Source organism: Moschus berezovskii, chromosome 17 (genome assembly GCF_049115385.1).
Source record: "Moschus berezovskii isolate FMDL1 chromosome 17, NW_MosBer_1.0, whole genome shotgun sequence".
NCBI lineage: Eukaryota > Metazoa > Chordata > Mammalia > Artiodactyla > Moschidae > Moschus > Moschus berezovskii.
This window is the reverse complement of record NC_142476.1, coordinates 56350731-56374176: the sequence shown is the minus strand read 5'-3', so window position 1 is coordinate 56374176 and position 23446 is coordinate 56350731. Positions and strand designations below refer to the sequence as shown.

Below are 23446 nucleotides of genomic sequence, written 5' to 3'. Positions count from 1 at the left end.
TTTAATATCAAAATTTTGTGGCATAACTATAGGATCGTGGCAGTAGGTTTAGGATCCTTACATGAAGAAGTATGTAACAAAACCGAAATGCTATCCTGAATTCTTTGACGTTTAATACAATCTTTTGAAAACACATAACTGAAGTACCTTCGCTTTTTAAAGTAACACGTACATATAGAAGGCATTTTTTCATTGGGCTTCCCCGTGGCTCAGACAGTTATTATAGAAGATATTTTTCAATGGTAAAGAATCCGCCTGCAATGCAGGAGCCTCAGGAGATGAGGCTTTGATCCTTTGGTTGGGAAGTTTCCCCAGAGGAAGGCATGGTAACCCACTCCAGTATTCTTGCCCAGAGAATCCCATGGACAGAGGAGTCTGGTGGCTACAGTCCATAAGGTCTCAAAGAGTCGGAAATGACTGAAGCCACTTAGCACACACACACAGATTCATTTTGAACTTCCCTGGTGGCTCAGATGGTAAATATAGAAGACATTTATATTTATTCCATAAAAAATGGTTGATGCAATAAGGAAATCTGGCCTATAGTAGTCATTCTGAGGACACAGCCAAAAGTCAGTGCCACTAGATCAAACCATTCCACAGAGTTCAAGACCCTCTCTTCCGTAGTTTTTTACTTATGCAGCATTTTCTGGGATATGTGTCCAGGCAGCAGGTACTAAGCTTTTCTGTAGTCTAATTTCTTAATGTCTTTTTCTTCCATCCCTAGAAATAAGCATTATAGTCAAAGGCCCCACTATGATCCACGTACCTTTTTTTTGTTGTTGTTCTTTTAAAACTGTTTACCTTGATGTTAGAATAAAGAAGCCACAGGAAAAGTGCCATAAAATCCATTCAGGTGAGGTGCTCAAAAGCTTTTGGTCCTAGCATATCTCTGAGAAAAAGAGGCAAAGCCAGACCACAGCAAGCCTCTTGGCCCCTCTCTCTTATGATCAGCCCTAGGCATTTCCTCTCACTCTCTGCTCACAGCATGGCCTAGTGTACCGGGACTAGCTTTGTGGTACCAAATTCAAACATGCAATCAGCTATCCCCGAGTGCATTCAGTCACTTCTCACTACTTCCTGAATTTTGAAGAGTTCAAAATATATTACTTTGTGTCTGGTTTCCCCTATAGACACCAGCTGAGATGTGCTCTGAATCGGAAGAGAAGGTATATGGCTTGATGAGATAGAACTTAGATTAATGAATTGTCAGCACTGCCCCTGTAGCTCTGTCCCCAGTAATGATGTCTTACCAGTGCTTCACTAAGCATCATTGTTTCTGAAAATTTGGAAATCATTAGTTTTCAGTGTTTCTCTTCAGATACCATCAGCCCTCACTGAATGGTAGAAAAACATTGTCATAGCAAAGTGAAATGTTGTAAAGAGATGGAACCATGGAGCTCAGCTCTATTGGTCTAGTTTGTAGCCTAATTTCCCATGAATCAGTAGAACTAGAGAGCTAATAGCAGAGCTGTATAGCACTAAAACCACTAGAGAAAAACACAAGTCCTACAGGATGCAGATAGCGTACATACCCTCATTCTTAACAATTGGAGAATACTGATTTGCTCACCTTCTGATAAATACAGCTTTTCATACTGAGAAGTACTGGATTTTCTTTAATTTTCACCAATAATGTTACTTTATATAAAAGGTCATAGGACTCCAAGTCGCATACTGATTTGTCTTTAGAATTATTACCACTTGTGCTTTAGCTCATATTTGGCTAGGAACTGGAATGATCCATTCAGTCAGCAGATTTAGCAAATCTCTACTTTATGCCAGGTATGTACTGGTCTTTTGTTATTCAAAAATAAATGAGACAGGCATGGCCTTGCTCTGATAACTTACTGTCTCAATGAGAGTACACATATTGAGCTAGCAAACAAAAGAAATGTATGTGTGTATGTGATATATATACTAGTGTATAACCATTGACAAAACTGTGTGTGATGTATATATGCTAGTATGCTCTGGCTATTCTAACAAAATACTACACCCTGGGGAGCTTAAACAATAGGAATTTATTTTCTTTCAGTTCTGGAGACTGGAAATCCGAGACCAAGGTGCTGGTAAATTTGTTTCCTGATGAGAACTGTCTCCCTGGCTAGCAGATGGCCAGCTTGTTGTGTTCTCACATGGCAGAGAGAGAGAACTCGGTGTTCCTTCTCTTCTCTTTAAGGGCACCAGCTCCGTAGGATTAGGATCCCACTGTATGATCCCACTTAACCTTTATACCTCCTTTCAGACCCCATCTCCAAATGCAATCAGAGTGGGCTGCAGCACAGGAGTTTGGGAGGAACACAACTCAGTCATGTTATCAAGGGCATTTAAATGGTTTGTGATTCTAAACTGTCACACCATTTTATTAATGAATAGCTTGACAACAGGAACAAACCGTTTCAACATACTCTGAAGGCTTCACAGTTCTGTCCTTCAGGAGCAAGCAGTTCTGTGAGAGTCTAGACAGAAATGGCAGAGGCCAGCCTACCACCTGTGGAAACTGCCTTTGCCTTCTGCTGTCAACTGGCAGGTGTCCTTTGTTCCTTCTCTTAGCCATGTGGTCACCCTCTGTGCTATACTGAAGCTGGTAAGGAAGTGGAACCCCTGGACTGTACTTCATCTTTGAAAGCAGATACTGCCCTTAGTGGAGAGAGCTGCTGTTCCATTCTTTGGGATTCAGCTGTGATGACATTGCTTGTGATTATGTGTCATAGAACAAAGGACATATATGTTAAGAATAAAAGACCAAGTGAGTTCCTTAAGTATCCATTTAGCATATGTACCTGAAGAACATCAGGGTTTTGGACATTATATTTAATTGTTTAATTTCAAATATATTTGTCAAATATGTGAAAAGAAGTCTGAGACGTATATCTGATTTGAGATATTTTTGAATAGGTAAGGGTGTTCATTGGAGGGACTGATGCTAAAGCTGAAACTCCAATACTTTGGCCACCTCATGCAACGAGTTGACTCACTGGAAAAGACTCTGATGCTGGGAAAGGTTGGGGACGGGAGGAGAAGGGGACGACAGAGAATGAGATGGCTGGATGGCATCACCGACTCGATGGACATGAGTTTGAGTGAACTCTGGGAGTTGGTGATGGACAGGGAGGCCTGGCGTGCTGTGATTCATGGGGTCTCACACGACTGAGCGACTGAACTGAACTGAACTGAAAGGCTAACCAGTGTTTAAATCTTTTTATTTGAATATACTTTACTAAAATACAAAGAAATAAGTAAAGTGTATATCCTCAATTTTCTGTGAAGGAATGATAATGTAGCATAAGCAAAAATACCTAGAGAAAGAAATGGCAATCCATTCCAGTATTCTTACCTGGAAAATCCCATGGACAGAGGAGCATGGCAGGCTGGTCTGTGGGGTCGCAAAGAGTCAGACACGACTTAACAACTGAGCACAAGTGGAAATAAATCAGCCTAATCTAGGCAAATTTTAAGGGGCACTATGTACCTGATTTTCTTCATCTGATTCTAAAATTTTCACTCTATTAAGTCAGGCTGTGTTTGTATTATAGCCGAATTTCTCCAGAGAAACAGAACCAAAAATAAGGAGGTATATAGATATCTGAACGCAGAGAGAAAGAGAGAGAGAGATTTAAGGCACCAACTCACATGATTGTAAAAGGCTTGGCAAGTCCAAAATCTGATGAGGTAGGCCAACAAGCTAGGAATCCATCTGTTGGCAGCATTTCCTCTTGCTTGGTTGGTGGAGTTCTTTTTGTTCTATTTAGGTCTTCAACTGATTGGATGCAACTGCATTATTGAAGATATTCTGCTTTACTCAAGATCCACTTATTTAAGTTTTAATCTCACCCAAAAATCATGCTTATAGAAACACCCAAAATAATGTCTGATCCAATATCTGAGCACCATGGTCCAGTCAAGTTGACACATAAGATCACCCTTCTATATGACAATTGCTAGGAGAGGTCCTAGAACAACACAAAACAAAGAAAAATGACAAAAGCATTTGTGCTTACATGACTGCAACCATGCTTCAGATCTTTTCCTGTAACTCTAAGAACCCACATTTCAAAACAGCAGTACATTGTTTACTGTCTCATTATCTTTCTTTCCTATGTTACTTGCATTTGGACATAATGGCATGTAATGTTTTAGTTAACAGCTAAAGTGCACATCCTGGAAGAACAGTTAGCAAATTCATGATTAATGCCTAGTTTTCCTGCTATTAATGCAGTGGTTATAGCTGTTTATACTTTAAAAGATTGGTATTTCTTTACTTCCATATGCCAAATGTGGAAATTTAAATTTTAATGTGTTACATAACAGAATAAACTATTCATATCTTAGTGCAGCACAAAAGTGTTTTAAGTAAGAACTACAATACATTTTCTGGCGAGCGAAACTGCTCGAAATAGATGAAAGAGGGGAATATTCTAAAACCTTAGGAATAGGCAGGGAGTTAGTCTGGATGCAGAGACTTGAACGCTGGCAAACTTTCTCTCTCAAGCTTCTCTAGTCTTCTTTCACTGCTCTGTCTCTGCACTGGCCTCTTCCACAGGGCATCGGACATGGTCCTAATCATTCTCCCCCTCCTCCACCCATCACCAGTTAGAAAAACCCCAGATATTGCACTCCACACAAAAAAGCATAGAAACTTCCTTCACTCTTTAGTTCTTAAAGTCCCTTCCCCTTGACCGAAAATAAAGGAAAGAATTTTCTTATCTCTTCTGAGATGTAAAAGGAGATCACATACGAACAGATTTATGTAGAAAGTCAAATCTGTTTCATTTAATGAGTAACCTATTCAGTATTCATTAGGATGGTACTGCATATGTAAAGTGTTAATCCAGGCACCCTGAGGAACAAAAAAAAAAGGTGTTATAAGTCGAAGCATCTTGGTTTAGTAATTATCTTTGCTATTAAAACTCAAACTGGATCCAATTTAGTTAATTTAATTTTCCCCATCTGCAAATATTAAGACATTGAGACAATTTCATTTCTCTTTCTTTCTAGCCCTATCTGCTCTGTGCCAAGATTTCTAATACATTTCAGTTTTCTAAAGGGTACAAATCCTTTTACATTGCAAATGATCCTTATAACTTATCGGCCAAAATAGGATCAATTTTCTTACCTCCTTTATGCAAAGTAAGCCCTGAACATAAAATTGCATTATTTGTGGCTATTTTTACTCTAGCCAAGAATCAAAGTTAAAAGCTATTACTGATCCCCAGAAAATGAAAGGCATCCTGAATGAGGAAAGAGAGAATTCATGATGGTTACTTACATGTAAGACAAAAAAGGAAACGTCCCAGTAACCCCAGAACCAGTGCCCAGGCTGCTGGAAGACTATTTGAAACAGCACCGCCCGATGGTTTGGGTGTTTTATGGAACTTTATGATGATCATGTGAAATGCATGTATATTGAAGTAATCATAGAAATGTAGAGCTAGAAGGTAATTTATTAATTATTTTACTTCTTTGGCACCATAAATTGTGGTATTTTTCTAGCGCTCTTTTATTTTAAATCTTAACCAACAAACTCACTGTTAGAACCGTCAGCTGTCTTGTCTTTAAAACATTTTTTACATGAACTAGAGATTCTTATTAAAGAACTTTAAGTAATTAAACTAAGGTTAAGTGAGAATGGAAAGTTGAAACCTTAGATGTCTTTTTTATTTTCTTTATCAAAAATTAGTATGATCCAACTAAAAAAGTAGACATTGGAAAGTATAATGTTTTCATAATTGGTGGTCTTTCACTTCACTAATTTTAAAATACCCACCTCAACTGTTACTTCAGAGTTCAGAGGGTGATGTTATTTAATCACCCTCAAACACAACTAGTAGTAGTTCATGCAGACCTTTTGTTTCTTCAGTGAAAATTAAGTCTCCTTGTATTCCAGATACTATACTCTTGTCATCCTTTTCTTTCATAATACCACAGTTTTAATCATATTTTTGTTTATGTGATTCTTTGTGTAACCATTAGGTCGTAAGTTCCAAGGAAGGAGGAAGCATATCTATTTTTGTTGACATGTATATCCCTGCTGCTGCTGCTGCTAAGTCACTTCAGTCATGTCCGACTCTGTGTGACCCCATAGACAGCAGCCCACCAGGCTACCCGATCCCTGGGATTCTCCAGGCAAGAACACTGGAGTGGGTTGCCATTTCCTTCTCCAATGTGTGAAAGTGAAAAGTGAAAGTGAAGTTGCTCAGTCGTGTCCGACCCTTAGCGACCCCACGGACTGCAGCCTACCAGGCTCCTCCATCCATGGGATTTTCTAGGCAAGAGTACTGGAGTGGCTTGCCATTGCCTTCTCCGTGTATATCCCTAATGCTTAACAATTATATACAGCAAATAATAGGTGTTTGATAAATGTTGAATGAATGATGGAAGGAAAGAAAAAGACAGTCCAAGCCATTTAGTTCAGTCCAGTTATTAATTAACTGACATCATGTGTGCTACTCCTTGGGTTGAAATGTATGCCCAGTAAAAAGAATTGAGTTTCAAGGAGGTTGGAGCTATGTTAAAAGAGGGAAAATTGAAGTACCTACCAAAGATAGTCAGAAAATCAAGTCAGATATGTTAAAGATGGGCTAAGAGCAAAATAGTGGGAACTCACAAGGGAAAAGGGCCCAGGTACAGAGCCAAAAGGTTAACATTAAGAAGAGGTAGAATACATGTGAAAACAGGTCAGTTAACAGGATGAATTTAAATTTAGAGTTACTGGTAAGGTTGGTGATGGGCCTGAAAATTGGTTTGGTTAAGCATCTACCCTCTTCTGATTTCAATAGCTTCTTTCCACTATTTGGCAACTTTAATTTTGTAGGGCTCGTGAAACTTTATCATGTCCACCTCCATCCTCATGTCCAAAGAAAAAGTGCTTAGTAGCTAACATTAAATTCTTTATTTTAAAGCAACAGTGCTTTAACATTAAAGAAAAAGTATATAATTTAACCAGAACCATAAGAAAATTAGTATTGTGTGAATTCTGAAGCACTTTCAACGTGTTGTGGGAATAATGTGGACTTTGTTGAGTTTTACACATTCATAAGTAAATGGTCTGTATCTCGTGCCTTTGTTGGTTTTCTGTGAACTGTAGTTTCTGGGAAGTGAGCAGCTCTCATTCCTATAACTCTTGTAATCCAGTCTTTCGTGTGCCTCCTTCATGTGGATTCAGTATGGCTGTGGTGCTGTTATCGCTCTGATAGGAACTCTAACTCGGTGTAAAGCCCCAAAGGTCTGTTACTTATTTTTATTTTATATTGTACTATATTTTATTTACAGTGTTGTGTTTGTTTCAGGTGTATAGCAAAGTGATACAGTCATATATATATATATATATATAACAAAAGCATTAATTAACAAAAGCATTTCCTGTCTTTTGATGGGATGCTCATGGTTTATAACATAAATGGCATTATTTTGAGAGAGGGATAACTTAGGGATGGTATTGGGTTTTTTTTTTTTTTGCAGCTTGAGGCAGTTGTAAAATAACTTAATGTAGCTTTTTACAACTGTGTATCTATAGTATATTTTCATTTGGTGAAATTTTAACTGTTAATGTTTTTGGCATTGTGTTTTGTACCATTTATTAAATAAAAATTTAAAAAATAAAGAAAAAGTAATTTGGCCTCTTCCTTGAGTTGACATGTAAGATGTCTCACCTTCAGTTCAGTTCAGTTCAGTCGCTCAGTCATGTCTGACTCTCCGTGACCCCATGAATCACAGCACGCCAGGCCTCCCTGTCCATCACCAACTCCCAGAGTTCACTCAAACTCATGTCCATCGAGTCGGTGATGCCATCCAGCCATCTCATTCTCTGTCGTCCCCGTCTCCTCCCACCCCCAATCTCTCCCAGCATCAGACTCTTTTCCAGTGAGTCAACTCGTCGCATGAGGTGGCCAAAGTATTGGAGTTTCAGCTTTAGCATCAGTCCTTCCAATGAACACCCAGGATGGATCGCCTTTAGAATGGACTGGTTGGATCTCCTTGCAGTCCAAGGGACTCTCAAGAGTCTTCTCCACCTTCATTTAGGGATGAATTTTTGTTCTTGAAGTCCCCAGATTTTTGTTTATATTTACTAAGCAATGGGTCTTTCTCAAAAAAGAGCATTCCTAAATAGTAGGGTTCACCTTTTGACAAAATAGTAAAGAAGCACTGGGAATTTCAAATTAAGAATTTCAAAGATGTACAAAACCTTAGGGGTCACTGACGTTTGCAAATGGCACCTACTGAAACCAAATGATAGTGTCAGTATTGTGAGGTAAATAACCCAATGTTGAGCTGGGAAAGTAGGAACATTCTGGTGTGTCTTTGATGATACCATCAGAAACAAAATCAACAATGGAATTCTTTACCTGGTTTCTCTTCTTAGAACTCCATTCCTTTCCTGTGTAAAACAACTAGATTATTTTTACCCTTTTTACCTTATTACATTTTTATTCTGTTATATATCCACCTCTATTTTATTCTGAAATTAATACTTATTAGATGCTATGTTGTGCTGTCATTTCCCAAATTAGTATTCTCAGCTCACCCCATATTTTATCATGGTTACCTAGTTTTATTCATATAGTCAATTATTCTGTCAGTTAATAATACAACCACATATTTTATCCAAAAACCCTGTGCTTTCATTTTAGATTCATATGACATTTATGATAGCAGTGCCTTTTGAATTTTGATAAGCTTAATCCAACATGCAGCAAAGTTTTGAGTTACCTTAATGAATCTATAACACAAAATTACCTTTTAGAAAGTCTGTGAATATAAATGTAACTTTGTCTTAACGTATTTCTTTTTTATTTTAATATAGTCTGTCTATGGTCTACAAAATGATATTAGAAGTCACAGTCCTACCCACACACCCACACCAGAAACTAAACCTCCAACAGAAGATGAGTTACAACAACAGGTGGGTCAGCCTATAATAATGGATTACAGAGCAGATGGTTTACAGAGTAGCCAGTATGAAGACCAGATGTTGATGTTAATAGGAGATATTTTAAAAACTGATTCGTAGGATTGTATTTAAAATGTAATTTTAAGATATGTAGTCTCTTGAAGATTTATTAATATAAGGAGATAGTTTTCAAAACACTTCCCTTGTTATTTCTCCAAATCCTTTTTCCTCTAATTTTTAAAAATCACACACACTGACTCATAGATGACTCCATTATTGAGTTAGTTTATATTCCATAATTCTGTTTTGAAAAATGAGAGGACAATAGGTTGGTGACATTTAGGTCATGTGTTTTCCACCTCCAATCATGTAATGTGATCTTCACAAAAGAATGCTCAACCTTGTTTCTGCAGTACTGATCTCTAGAAGCCTCTTGAAGTTTTTCCTCATTAGCACTGATGAGCAGATATATTGCTTCTTGGTATAGCAATGGTATATATTGCTTCTTGTTACATCTGTTGATCAATAAATAGCTTTGGCTGCAATATTTCAAAGTGAATACCAAGTGTCTCTTATATAAAATCATCATCAAATCTCTTGGTTAGTTGTCATGAGACTTTTTCTCCTTTTGCTAATTTCTTCCTACCAACTATGTAGTACATACTTTTTCTAGTATATTTGTAATCACCTAGAAGGAAGAGTAACTCAGAGAGTTTTAAATTTCCACATGTTGTTATGTCCATGTGAGAATTTGCTCTGAAATGTTGACAAAATTATTCTTAAAACAAATATCATTGTTGCTTTTGTTGGGCTAGTATTAGGAAGTAGGGTTTATCTTGAAATCATAGTAACAAATACCAAATACATTTATTTTCTGAATTCACTGTTTGACGGAGAAATGTGATTCTAATTTGGATAATCACCATGAATAAATGCTTAAAATTTCTATAATACTTTTAAAATAAAGTTATTTTGCTGATGTGGGCAGAATGTGCAACTTCACTGCTGTTCTAAAGCTACAGTCAAACAGAGTTTAATTTTTATTAACTCTTTCAGAGCCCTCGTTTGATTTTTTCTATAGATTGAAATTTTACTGTCTGAGAACATATTCTTGTTTAGAATTACTCAATCTATTAGAGTTAGAGTTGAAAACTGGAGAATGTCATTACTTATGTAACTACTTATCTCTTTTTTCCAGATAAAGTATTGGCAAATACAGTTAGATAGACATCGGTTAAAAATGTCAAAAGTTGCTGATAGGTAAGTATTGCAAGATGCCCATATAAATAAAAAAATAAAGTGTTCAGATGACAATTAAATGTGTTCAATATGGTGAGAGAACTGGTGGGAGGAGTATTGATATAATTGGAACCCTGTAAGAAATATTATTTTCTTTTCCCTTTTGAACATAGGAAACTTTCAAAGAGCTCTTTTGTTGCACTTCAAATGACAGAATGATCATTATTATCTTAGGTCTCTAGAGGCCCAATCTTTGTGCAACCACAATCAAATACAGAAGATAATTCCAAGGAATTGAATCTTTTCACTCCTGCTAGGAGAAATAAATCACACATTGGATAAGGAAATGGCAACCCACTCCAGTGTTCTTGCCTGGAGAATCCCAGGGACGGCGGAGCCTGGTTGGCTGCCATCTGTGGGGTCGCACAGAGTCGGACACGACTGAAGCGACTTAGCAGCAGCAGCAGCAGCAGGAAAAATAAAACTGAATTCATTTAGTTACTTGTTGGCAACTTAGAAACTTTCTGTTAATTCTTCTTAACATTTACACTACTCAGTTATTTTGTGACTTCAGAATTTGAATTAAGCTTAGATTTTTATGTATTTTCTTCACTTAAATCTGTTAAGACAGTCACATTCCGTACTTTGAGGCACTGCCAAATTTTACCTCTCCAATGTTTTTCCTCTCCTTTCTACCTTTATTTTGTTTTAAAAACAGATTTTTTCCCCAAAAAGCATGTTGTAAGTGATTCTCCCGTTACCTAATTCCTGTAAATACTTTTGATAAAAATTGCCTTTTAACCCCTTTTCCAAGTTGAGCTAATATCTGTTCTGCCGTGGGTAGGCTAGTTGACCAAGGGTTGGAATTGCTCCTTGGCACTTCCTTCTATACACTGACCTTTTCCATTTTGTCTCATTTTAATGACGGAATATTAATTCATATTGCTAAGGCATTGGGAAAGATGGAATCCTTAACTATATTTATCTTCAAAGAAGCACAAGCTGTTACATGAAAATTTTTGAAACATGAAAACTGCAATCGGATTTTATTCTATAAGCAAGCAAGGATTCCTTGGCGAGATGTTTTTATAGTGTGTCTCTTACAAAGATCAGTTTTACATCAACCAGAAAACTAAAGAAAATGAAAATGTTTCTTTTTCTCAAGTTTGCTAAGTTACACAGAACAGTATGTAGAATATGACCCGTTTCTTGTGCCACCTGACCCATCTAACCCATGGTTGTCTGATGATACTACTTTCTGGGAACTTGAAGCAAGGTTAGTGACATTTTCTCTTCCTTCCAAATATTTCACTTATTTCAGGATTTGAGTGATTTAAAAAGAATCCTATAGCTGACTAATTGTAAAAGTAATTTTACTCTGTGTCTACATTAACCATGATACAAAGCTCTTGTTCAAGGCAATGGTTTTTGAAACTTAGATATTTGCATTATATTAGATTTGCATTTCCGGAAAGACTGGCACAAAAAAAGCATATGTGCAAGGGTTTCGAGGTCGACTAGTTAGGATCTTTAGTTCTTAAAATTTATCTCATTGTTTTTAGCTTCCTTGAAAATCCACATAGCCACAAAGGTCCATCTATTCAAGTAAAATGAATGCTAAATCCATACTTACTTAAGCCCAATACAAGTATGTTGCCTTTATAAATTCTGTTTTGGAACAAAATGAATGTACCATAAACACTCTAAGAGAAACTAACAAGTGTCTAACTTCTTAAGAAAACCAGAACACAATTTAAGACTCCCTGGTTTCTTTCATCGGCTATATAAGAGAAGAATTATATCACCAATTTTGATAGAGTCATAAAAAGATCACTGCATACCCCTTCACACAGTGAGGATTTAGTATTCTGTAGCACTTAGCTAGATTGCATTTATGGACCTTCTCTTGCTTTTATGTCCGTTCAGTGGTTCTCAAATGCTTGACAAGTATATATCTCTTCATCCATAAGTTCTCAGTTTTATAGATGTGAAAGTTGGAATCCCAAAATATTGTTACTCAGCCAGGACTGTGTCACACATTTAATCAACAACAGAGTCATAAACCAGGATGTAAGCCTTTTGATTCTCAATGCATTTTCTTCCAGTACAATGTGCCACCATGAGACTTCATAATGTAGTGATTAAGAAATTGAGCCCTGGGGTCAGAATGTCTGGAATATTACCTATTTGACATTGGAAAGTTAAAGTTATAGCCCTCTATCCTTGACTTCCTCATTTATGAAATAAGAATTATAATAGTACCTATGTCAAACTTGCTGAAGAAATACTAAAAGAAAATCCATCTCTTGGCATTTAATGCTTAATAAATGTTAGACTTTATTATTAATGCCTAACTTTCATCTCACTATAATTTCATGCAGAGTCATCAATCAGAGATTTTTTTTCCTGAAAAATATGTTAAAGATGGGAGCTTCAAAGAATATATGATTTTGAGGGGAAATGTAATAGCAGAATATAGAATTTGTAATGAAAGGAATATATTTGGCTTTGTTTTATTTTCTATAGCAAAGAACCAAGTCAGCAGAGGGTAAAACGATGGGGTTTTGGCATGGATGAAGCATTGAAAGACCCAGTCGGGAGAGAACAATTCCTTAAATTTCTAGAGTCAGAATTCAGCTCAGAAAACTTAAGGTAAGACATGTTGTTTGAATCTTATATTCTAAGCAAAACATGACCTTCTTATGATGAGTCTGGTGATTTTGCACTCGACAGACCAGTTACTATCCCACCAATATCATGATGAAGCTATGGACCTATTGAATTTCTGCCTCTTGATAGAGGAAGAAAAGGTAATGAAGGCAAAGCACTTTGTCCAACATTATCACTTCTTCATAATGGTTTATTTTACACTGTCTCCTGATCTTTTAACTATGTAAATCTGATGCATTTGAAATGGACTGCATAAAGAAGTATCAGATTGGTATTTGGCAAAACAAAGAATCATCAATAATACATATGTAGTTTAATTAAAATATCACCTATTTATCATATTGTCTTCTTTGTGTATTGCATCTCAAGTAAGATCTAGAAAAAGAAATTGTGTGCCTGTACAAAATAACTTGAAACAAAATGATGGAGGCAGTGCATTTACTTTGTACACTTAAACACAGCCTCAGGGCAGTTGAGAGCAGTACCAGATTGAGCTGTTAGTGTCTGCTGGAGAGGTGTGTATCCTGCTTATCTGTTGCAAACATCATCCTTACATATTTTTGAAATTTTTCTGACTTAAGAGGCACCTGGAAATTGAATTTTTAAATGTGAGACACTGGAATAGATTTTAACAGCTCTGAGATCACTGAAGTGAGCGATAACTTTCCACTACATAAAATGGTTTTTCCACAAGCTCTTTCATTCAGTATTCTTTTGAAATGGAACTCTCTAATTTACTTTCCCATGACTTATTCAGTTCTGTGAAATCCATTTAGAGAAAGTTGCCAGCATTCCTTTATTTTCACTGCAGCTTAGCAGTTCCAGAATCTTCACATTCTTTGCAGGAGATTTAATAGATACCCAAACCAAACCATTTAGAAGAACATAGAATTTTGACTGATGTCCCATGGATTAAGCAAGTTGACCACAGGCAGAATTTGGAGAAATTTAATTATGCCTGTCATAGGTTTCAGGGACACAGCTTCCTATTCTTTTTCAAGTTTGTTGAAACTTGAAAGCCTGTTGACGAGCCATTCAAGAGGTCTGCAGGTGCTAAGGATTTTTTTGGACCTAAATAATATTTTCTGTCATAAGATCACATCATCGGTTATTGAGTACAAGAATGCTTTAGAAAATAAAGCAGAGCTAAATCTAGTTTTAGTCTTTTATGGAGTTTCCTCTAATTCTCAATGGTTTTTTTTAAAAAAATGCTATCATGGGTTTCATGATAAAGAAATAAATAAGCAGTACCTCACCATTATTACCTAATCAAATAAAAATCTTCCTGACTTTATTAGAAGTATGGCTTACTCATGGATACAAAATGAAAACAGATCACAACACAAAAGGATGAGTGTTAGATCTGAGAAATACAGGAGAATGGCAAACTCAGAGGGAGAGATCACTCAAAGCCTCCTCAGGGAAATAGTTTCCAGCTGAGACCTGGATGATAAGGAGATAACCAGGAAAAAAAGGAAGAGGAAAGAGGCTTTGGGACGAAAAGATTAGCATGTGCAAACTCTTTCATGAATGAAATTGATCACTGCTGATTTTTTCCATGCCTTAACCATTTTTATCTCAATAATCCTATGACACACTAAATTGCCTGATAAGTAATTGCATATAAGAAATATCACACATTTCATTGTATGAAAGTGTATAAATATCATCCAAAAGGCTTTCTGCCGTACATTTAAAAAATACAGAATAATTGCATTTGAAGTAGTCCCAGCCCTAGTTCTATAGAGCTTGGATATTTCGTATTTTTATGGAAGAAATGTTTAGTTCTGGAAAGGTAAATGCTTGTATATATTTTTGCAGCCTGGAATCTCCCTTTTCCATTTCTTCCTTTAATTTAAATGGCCCGTGTATATGTCCTTCCCTGCTGTGTTAGGAAAATAAGGGCTGGATATACCAAGAATCAGAGGTTATAAAAAAATGTTGCAAATAGACAGCAAACATAGGTATCTACCAAATGCTATTTTTGATTTTGGTCTAAACTGATCATTTGGAAATAGATTTATTGTGTTTAATTAGAATGATTTATTAAATCTGAACTAAATTGCTTTTAGAGTCCTTTTTTTCTGTTTAAGCATTATAATCTGTTTTTATTGTATGTTATGTTGAAATAAAAACAGTTATATAAAAAAGAAACATTACATATTTCTTATGTAGTCACATATATATTTCTTGAGTATATACTGTAAGTCTGTTATATGTTTCCCTACTAAGAACAGATAGATAGATAAAGATATCTAGTCTTGAACACCTAGTATATGCCCTGTGTGCGTGTGTGCTTAGTTGCTCAGTTGTGTCCACTCTTTGCAGCCCTAGGGACTCTAGCTCACCACTCTGTCCATGGGATTCTCCAGGCAAGAATACTAGAGTGGGTCGCCATGCCCTCCTCCAGGGCATCTTCCCAACCCAGGGATTAAACCTGCATCTCCCGTGTCTCCTGCATTGCAGGCAGATTTGTTACCCACAGAGTCACCTGGGAAGTCCAGTGTGTGCCATACCATAGTATGCTTTATATTCACTACTTTTATAAGTATGCCATGCCATATTTTGTATTTATTGTTTCTGATTACCATTCAACTAATCATCGCTTCAAACATAAAATTTAGATATTAGATCCTTGCCCCATTTGACAGGCAAGCAAAATATGAATAGAAGAAGTTAAGCATCTTTACAAGTCAGATTGCTAATAATTGCCATCCTAGGCTTTCTGTAAACCAGTACTAAGCTTCTGTCCACTGCTCTTCCTGTTTCTGCCTAGGTATCTGGTGTCACAGATCAAGAGAGACAAAACAGTCCATTTAACCAGCAGGGCTAATTACACCTAAATACATCTCAGTGCATCTTATTTAGCATCTGCTATTTATGGAAGTATGGCACTCATGTGAGCATTTTCTTCAGGTATTGAGACAAAAATTAGTCAAGAAATACTGCTCATTGATAAGTACTTATTTCTCAAATAGAACTTCTATTCTCACTTGGTGTGCTTTTGCTCGTTCCTCTTTCAGGTAAACAGAGTAAGTACCAAGCAAATGCAGTAATACAAGAGTTATATAATATGAGTGCCTAAAAATATCTCAAGCACCTCAAAAGTGCCCTTTACATAACTTATCTCATTTTACCTAATGGAAACCCAGTGAGATAGGCATTATTATCCCATTTTACTGATGAAAAAAATCAAGTCTCAATGACATTAAGATAATTCCTTATATTCCAGCTTTCATATATTAAGGAGGGAGTGGAGTTTTAGTGAGTTCCCTTTACATTCTACAAAATTATTGCAATGATGACTATCCTGAGGATAAGAAAAGCAGTGTTGTATTTAGTAAGGCATTCAAGAGAGTGCTTTTGAGAATGTCATCTGCTGCAGATCTGGGAGCAAACCCTATATATGGAACTCACAGTGGGCAACTTAAATAAGTGACTTGGTCTTCACATATTTTCAGTATTCTCTGAAGCGGGGGAAATATTAGCACATACTCTATAAAGTTGTTAGGGATTGCATGATTTAATATAGCTAAATCACCTAGAATAGTGCCTGTACTTACAGTGTAGGTGCTGTTATTATTACCTCCTCAGCCCTTTGATATCTCATCTATAATTTCAAGTCTATTTAAGATGTCACTGCATCTGAGTAGCCTTCCTAGAACTCCCTTTTCCAACGCAGTAGTAGCCCCAGCAGAGGGGCTCCTTCCTGCTCAGCATTCCCAGACTGTCTGGTTTGTGCCTATTCCTTGAGAATCTCTCCTGTGCTTCCTTGTGTTATGGCCATTTGAATGGTATATCTTTGCTAGTTCAAAAACAAAGACATTCTTTTTATCTGTATGTTCAAAGAGTGCTGAAATGAACTTGTTGTTGTCGTTCAGTCTCTTAAGTCATATCCGACTCTTTGAGACACCATAGCCTTCCCTGTCCTTATTATCTCCCAGAGTCCACTCAAGCTGATGTTTGTAGATTTGGTGATACCATTCAACATCTCATTCTCTGTTGCCCGCTTCTCCTCTTGCCCTCAGACTTTCCCAGCCTCAGGGTCTTTTCCAATGAGTTGGCTTTTCGCATCAGGTGGCCAAAGTACTGGAGTCTCAGCTTCAGCATCAGTCCTTCCAATGAACATTCAGGGTTGATTACCTTTAGGATTGACTGGTTTGACCTCCTTGCAGTCCAAAGGAAGGACTCTGAAGAGTCTTCTCCAGCACCACAGTTCAGAAGCATCAATTCTTCAGCTCTCAGCCTTCTTTATGGTCTAACTCTCACATCCATACGTGACTACTGGAAAAACTATAGCTTTGCCTATTCGGACCTTTGTCAGCAAAGTGATGTCTCTGCTTTTTAATATGCATCAATTATAATACTTAGGCTCCCTCAGATTGCACATAGCACTCCTATTGTATTGCACATTGTCAGAACCTGTATTTAAAAAGGAAATGGTCTTGACCCTTGCCTTCTGAAAGCAAAAACAGTGGGTTCACATTTAAGGTATAGTCCATATTGGATTATCTACTGATACCTGTCTATAGGAAAATGGTATCTAGAAACTGGAAAATTATTAGATTGAGTAATATTTTATATTCTAGCTCAACTGCTTTATTACTTATTTTTTGAACTTTCTTTAATCCCTTAGTTTAAAACGAAATAGTTATGAAGGTACTGCTTATCCCCTTCTACCTCTGTTAAAACTCTATAGCCTGTATTGTATGTTAGTTGCTTAATCACATCAAACCCAGGTCTGCTGCTTTGCAGGCAGACTCCTTACAATCTGAGCCACCAGAGAATCCCCTGTAGCTTGTAGTGATTCATCTCTGTGGTCATCTTCTCCATATCAAGATAACATCTGGCCCCTGTTGGGGATAACAGATCTAGTACTTCCTTTTTCAAGTGTCCTTTTTGTTTGTTTAAAGACACTATTATGACATACATATTCATGTTTCATCATTATTTCTAGGTCTAAACAAAAAGATATAGGGCAAAATTTTAAAAAATGAAACCCATTAATATGATGTGGCTTTTTATTAGACTTTGCTATTTGCTTTTATCAACCAGAATATGTCCTGGTGTTCTTTCCTTTCAGGCTAGACTATATTTTATACAGAAGGACATAAAATATATATTTTATATTTAGAAGTAGGTCAATATTATTTTTTCTAGAGCTTCTGAATTGCTATGATGCCTCTGCAGATGTAAGCCTTTTGAACAATTACATGTGAAAGCTTGCTGCTTCTGCCATTTCATAAGTCTCGGAATTAAATAGCCTAAAATTAGTTACTTGCCCTGATTTCTCCAGCTAGGGCATTTTCTAATCTGTGTCCAGGCCTCTTTTCATTCCAGTAAAGCTTCATGGTAATTCCCTAACCAGGTAAAGCAGAAAATCCTCTCCATTCTAACCCCCCATTGCTCAAATGGACAAAAGATCCGAAAAATAGAGTATGTGGTTTACTTTATGCCCCCAGTCAGATGATCCATGTCACTCCCCCTAATTCCCTTCAGACTCCTCTTCCTGTCTAACAAAAGGTTCTTCAGTACTGCTACATTGTTTCAGTAAAAATGTGAGGTTGTATGGAATCAGGGCCCTGGCAGGTCTGTTTTTCATTGTGTGTGTGCTTAGCAGCTCAGCCGTGTCCGACTCCTTTTGACCCGCGGCTCAGTCGTGTCCGACTCCTTTTGACCTCATCAAATGTAGTCTGCTAGGCTTCTCGTCTGAGCCACCTGGGAAGCCCCTGATTTCCAGAGAACACCTAAAAGAGATTGTTTTCAATATTTTCTTTCCCAAAATGTTATATCTTTGAATACAACTAATAAAAAAGTCACTAGAAGCCTGTTTCTGGAAGTCCTCAGAGAAAATTAGCTTATTGTTATGCCTCATTGTGAACTATATAAGTCAATATTTTAAGAATTTTCAGATTATGAGACAGCAGATATCAGACATCAGATTATGTCTCATTTTGTGTAGATTCTGGCTAGCAGTGGAGGACCTGAAGAAAAGGCCTATTAGAGAAGTTCCCTCTCGAGTTCAGGAAATATGGCAAGAATTTCTGGCTCCAGGAGCCCCCAGTGCTATTAACTTGGATTCTAAGAGTTATGACAAAACCACACAGAATGTGAAGGAGCCCGGACGATACACTTTCGAAGATGCTCAGGTTGGTACATGGATGGAACTCACATTGCATCACAAATGTGCTCCTGAGAAGTTGAAAGTTGAGATGCTTTTGTTTTATTTTCATTATAATCTGTGGCTATGTCTAATATTTTCAATTTAGGGGTGTGTCTGTGTGTGTGTGTGTGTGTGTGTGTGTGCACGCGCTAATCTGCTCTGTCATGTCCAACTCTACGACCTCATAGACTGTAGCCACCAGGCTCCTCTATCCATGGGGATTCTCCAGGCAAGAATACTGAAGTGGGTTGCCAGGCCCTATTCCAGGGGATCTTCCCAAACCCGGGATCAAACCCAGATCTCCTACATTGTAGGTGGATTCTTTACCATCTGAGCCACAGAGGAAGCTGTATGTAAAACAACTAAATGATCTAGAAGATAATGGAGATACTTTAAAAAGAAGAATTTTTAAAGCCTGGGGATTTTTGTAAATGTGAATGTTTTTACATGAAAATTTCTTGAAAGGAAATATTTTAAATCTTTTAAATCTTTTTACTTTAGTTTCAACTCCAATACCTCAGTAACACATACTTGAACTCTTTAACTTATCTTCTAATATGGAGAGCCTGAGATTCTGACCTTCCTAAATAATATATTGTTATGAATAGTCAGAACTAGATTAAATTAGCTTAAAGTTATGTAAAACTCAAACCAGTTTTGCCTCTGATGACACAATGAAACAGTAAAAACCAGTTTTGTCTCTGATGACAAACTGTAACAGTAACTTTAGGCATTTTAAAATTTTCCAAGTTACTTTTTTAGTCTACAAAAAGAAGAAAAAATGAAATTGATATTATGATATTAACTTCCTAAGACATACTTTTATTTAAGTGTTTTTTTTTCCCTCAAACTGGATGTAGTTGTCTCCTTAAAGTAATTTTAATTTCTACTTTCTCTAAAAAAAGTATATTGTGCTCAAGAGGAAAAATAAATGTGTAATGAGAGGATATCATTTCCTAATGATGTGTTGAAATTGGCTTTTAAACCTGAACAAACATGTTTCATAATTTCTTAAAACCTCTTTTAGAGAAGAAGGTTAGCTCAAAAAGTGTCTTGTTTTTTAAATAGCTGTGTTACTAAGAGAAAATATAGAAGATGAAGCGTGAGGTACAGAAACTTCCTTTCTTATTTTTACTCTTGGTATAAAATATATTTATCACTGGCTTTGGTTTAAAAAGAAATGAGCCACTGTGCAGGAAACTAACACAGGCTGAAATAGCCAACCAGAAACCCATTCATTCACCCTGGCTCTGCCATGGTCTTCTGTGTTGAAATAATTACATTTTATGGAGACACATGAGTGAAAGCAGGAGGAAAATTCTGTTGCTTATTTCTCTGCTGTTTTATCTTTCTTTCAATTCAAGATAAACTTTCAAGCATTTTTGTAGAGTCGACAATGTGTAAAATATTTGGAATGACCTTCCCAAAAGTCTTAAAAAGAAAATTTCTTTGTTATCTGTGTCATTGAAAAATATTTTTGCTTAATGTGTCTTCAATAAAAGGAAAAGGCATAATTTCCTATAGAAAATTTTACCACCTGACCATAGACTTTTTTCAGTCAATCTCAGCTATTTAATCCCAGTTTTTTTGTGGGTTTATAAATGCTATATTTAAAAAGATAATAATAGAAATTCTTGCTGCTGTTTAAGAAGAGATAAACGTAATAACTGAAAGCAGATTCTGAAGGCAAATTGCCTGGGTTCTATTCTGAGCTCTGCTCTGTGACCTATTGCAAGTACTTCTTTGTGCTTTAGTTACTTCATATTTAAAACATATATGAAAATGGTTGCCAACCTTGTCGAGGTATTGTGAGAATTTAATTAACTAATATAGGCAAGCACTTTAAAGTGTACCTGGAACATACGCAAACATATTTGGGCACTTACTATGCATACCTCCATCCTTTGCTGAACGTTGATCATTCCACAAATCCTGACAATAACTCTGGTTTATAGACTAGATGATCGAGGCTCAGAGAAGTGAATAAAATTGTCAAAATTAGCATGTTTGTAAGTGGTAAATCTTGAGCAAGATAGGATCTGAATCCCGAAATACTTGAGTGCAAAATAAAACATCGTCCCACTTTTCCAACAACAAATTCTGATACAGTTCCAAATGTACCGTACTTTTGGAGATGAACCCTGGGCTAGAGCCTGAATGTCAGGATTACTGAGGATTAATCCTGAATGTCATTAAGGGATTCACAGTAACTACAAATTATTACTGGTGTATTTAAGACCAGGAAACTAAGTCATCTCTTAAAATATATGTTTTCTCCAAACAAGTAGACACTGGGACATTCAGGATACTCTCAAATATTTCAGAACTCTGCCTCTAACAGACTAGAATGAGCAAGGAGCATTTATGCTCCCTTAGGCTGCAGTAAACCAAAGCAGAATCTCCTTGGATTGGGCCAACATTGAATTAGATGAATATATTTTTTTCCTTTGTCTACCAATATTCATCATTGAAACAAAACATTGCAAACTGATTAGGATTAAATTATCAAATATTTACCTAATATATTTCAGAATAAGTCAAAACATGCATACAAATTAGGATGTTAAGCAATTAAATATCACAAAATTTATTTCTGGACTTATGCTCTGGCCTAAAGTAGATTTGCATGACAATTTTCACCAATGAGATGATTCATTAAGAAAGTCTGAACCCTCCAAGTACATATAAATGCCAAGGTATCTAGAATGATTACTGAATCCTGACTTTGCATCATTCTCTTTTGGCTTCAGAGATAGCAGGTTTATTTATCTTAATGGTCTATATAAATCAACAACTTGATTTGAAATTATGTGATGAGAGTCTACTAACTAAATCCCATTTTTCTAAGGACTGGATTTGATTTGCCTCCTTCATAGCTCCCAAACCAGTTTAAACACAGATCCTTGAATAAAATAATAAATTTGAAGGTCTAAATTGTTCTATAAGCATATAAAGTATTCTCATCAGCATTATCATTATTCCAGATTTGTTTTTGAATCAGATGTTGCATTCTTATCACAGTATTTGATTTTTCCTAAGAAATAATAAAGAGGCACTTCAACCATTATTTCTTTTTAGGAGCACATTTACAAACTGATGAAAAGTGATTCATACCCACGTTTTATAAGATCCAGTGCCTATCAGGAACTTCTACAGGCAAAGAAAAAGGTATTGGTTCTTTGTGAACTTTTATGACCTAGTTCTCAGTTATAGTTATTTGGAGTAGTTATCTCTGCTGGGACCACAGTATTGGACAAATGGTAAGTGGATATACTCCAAGACCCTTCCCCAAACCCCTGCATTTTATCAGGGTCATTTAAGTTGTATGTGTTTCTGCCTGTTGATTGCTTATTTTCTTTATTGTGTGTTTGTCTCGGCAGATGTCCATGCTTTTCAAAGTTTTTAAGATGCTGTTCTCATGTTTCATGTTAGTCTTCTGTATGCCAGTTTAAGGAAATAAGAAATTGCAGTAAAGAAAAGAACAATGCCATCAGATTAAAAACTCAGAGAGGGTTTTCCTCATCCTGTAAACTGGAATGTACGTATATGCCCCATAACTCATTTTTTTTCCTGTGATAGTTGCCAAAATGCAACAACTATCAGCAAACTAAATGTTTGCTTCCAAATATCTTCACTTGGCATTTATCCTGAGTCACTTAATATCCCTGCGATGAAGCATCATACCTAAGAGCTGCTAGCATATTTTTGAAGAACTGCAGTAGGCTACATTGTTCAATTAATGTTAATAATCAAAGTCTCACTGTTAAAAATAATAATAATAAATAAAGAAAACTAAAAAAAGAAAAAGTCTCACTGTCAGTAACACCTTATTAATCAATTTAACAGAAAATGGAAAATCTGGTTGTAAACATCAACACCATTCATTATTTGGTAACGTTAAAATAGTCCATAGCTTCTTGAAATTCTGAGATGAAATGATAATTTTGTGTAGTTCATGATCATCACTTAAGCTAATGATATTTTTCAAAGTCCACTGACTCTGCAACCAGACAGTTGCACTGACCAGTACAGCAACCAGCAGCACATGCAATGGTTTAAATTTAAATTAGGTAGATTACATAAAATTCTAATCAAATTTCTCATACTCAATGGCCACAGCTAAAGACTTCTGAAATATTAGTCTAGAATGAAATTTCCATGCTTTCAGAAAGTTCTGTTGGACAGCAGTGGTCTACAGAATTAATGATATCAACAGAAATTTAGTACCTACCAGTAGAAAATTATGAGGATATTCTGAACATAAGCCACTAGATTTTCAAATGTCAGCATAAAACCTAAACATATCTACTTTATTTCAGTGTCGTTTGATTTTGCTTGAAATCACATCATTTTGTTTGCACAAGAAGAGTTTTGGCGTTATAAGTATAAGCGTTAATGCAAACAGAGCCCATGCCCTGTGACAGGAGGCCTTCAGTGGAGGCTCTCCTGTTTTCCTGATCCCTGTGATTTAGAACATGAAT

The 23446-nt window shown here is 36.4% G+C and overlaps 1 protein-coding gene across 1 annotated transcript in view; it reads left to right on the top strand.

Annotated features, from left to right (window-relative positions):
* Window positions 1–23446, top strand: part of RGS7 (regulator of G protein signaling 7) — a 475042-nt gene that overhangs the window by 439373 nt on the left and 12223 nt on the right. Inside the window, exons 11-16 of the mRNA XM_088845061.1 lie at window positions 8807–8905; window positions 10092–10153; window positions 11298–11408; window positions 12659–12784; window positions 18765–18951; window positions 22044–22133. Of these exons, the coding sequence (XP_088701187.1) occupies window positions 8807–8905; window positions 10092–10153; window positions 11298–11408; window positions 12659–12784; window positions 18765–18951; window positions 22044–22133 (675 nt within the window). The remainder of the gene's footprint in view (window positions 1–8806; window positions 8906–10091; window positions 10154–11297; window positions 11409–12658; window positions 12785–18764; window positions 18952–22043; window positions 22134–23446) is intronic.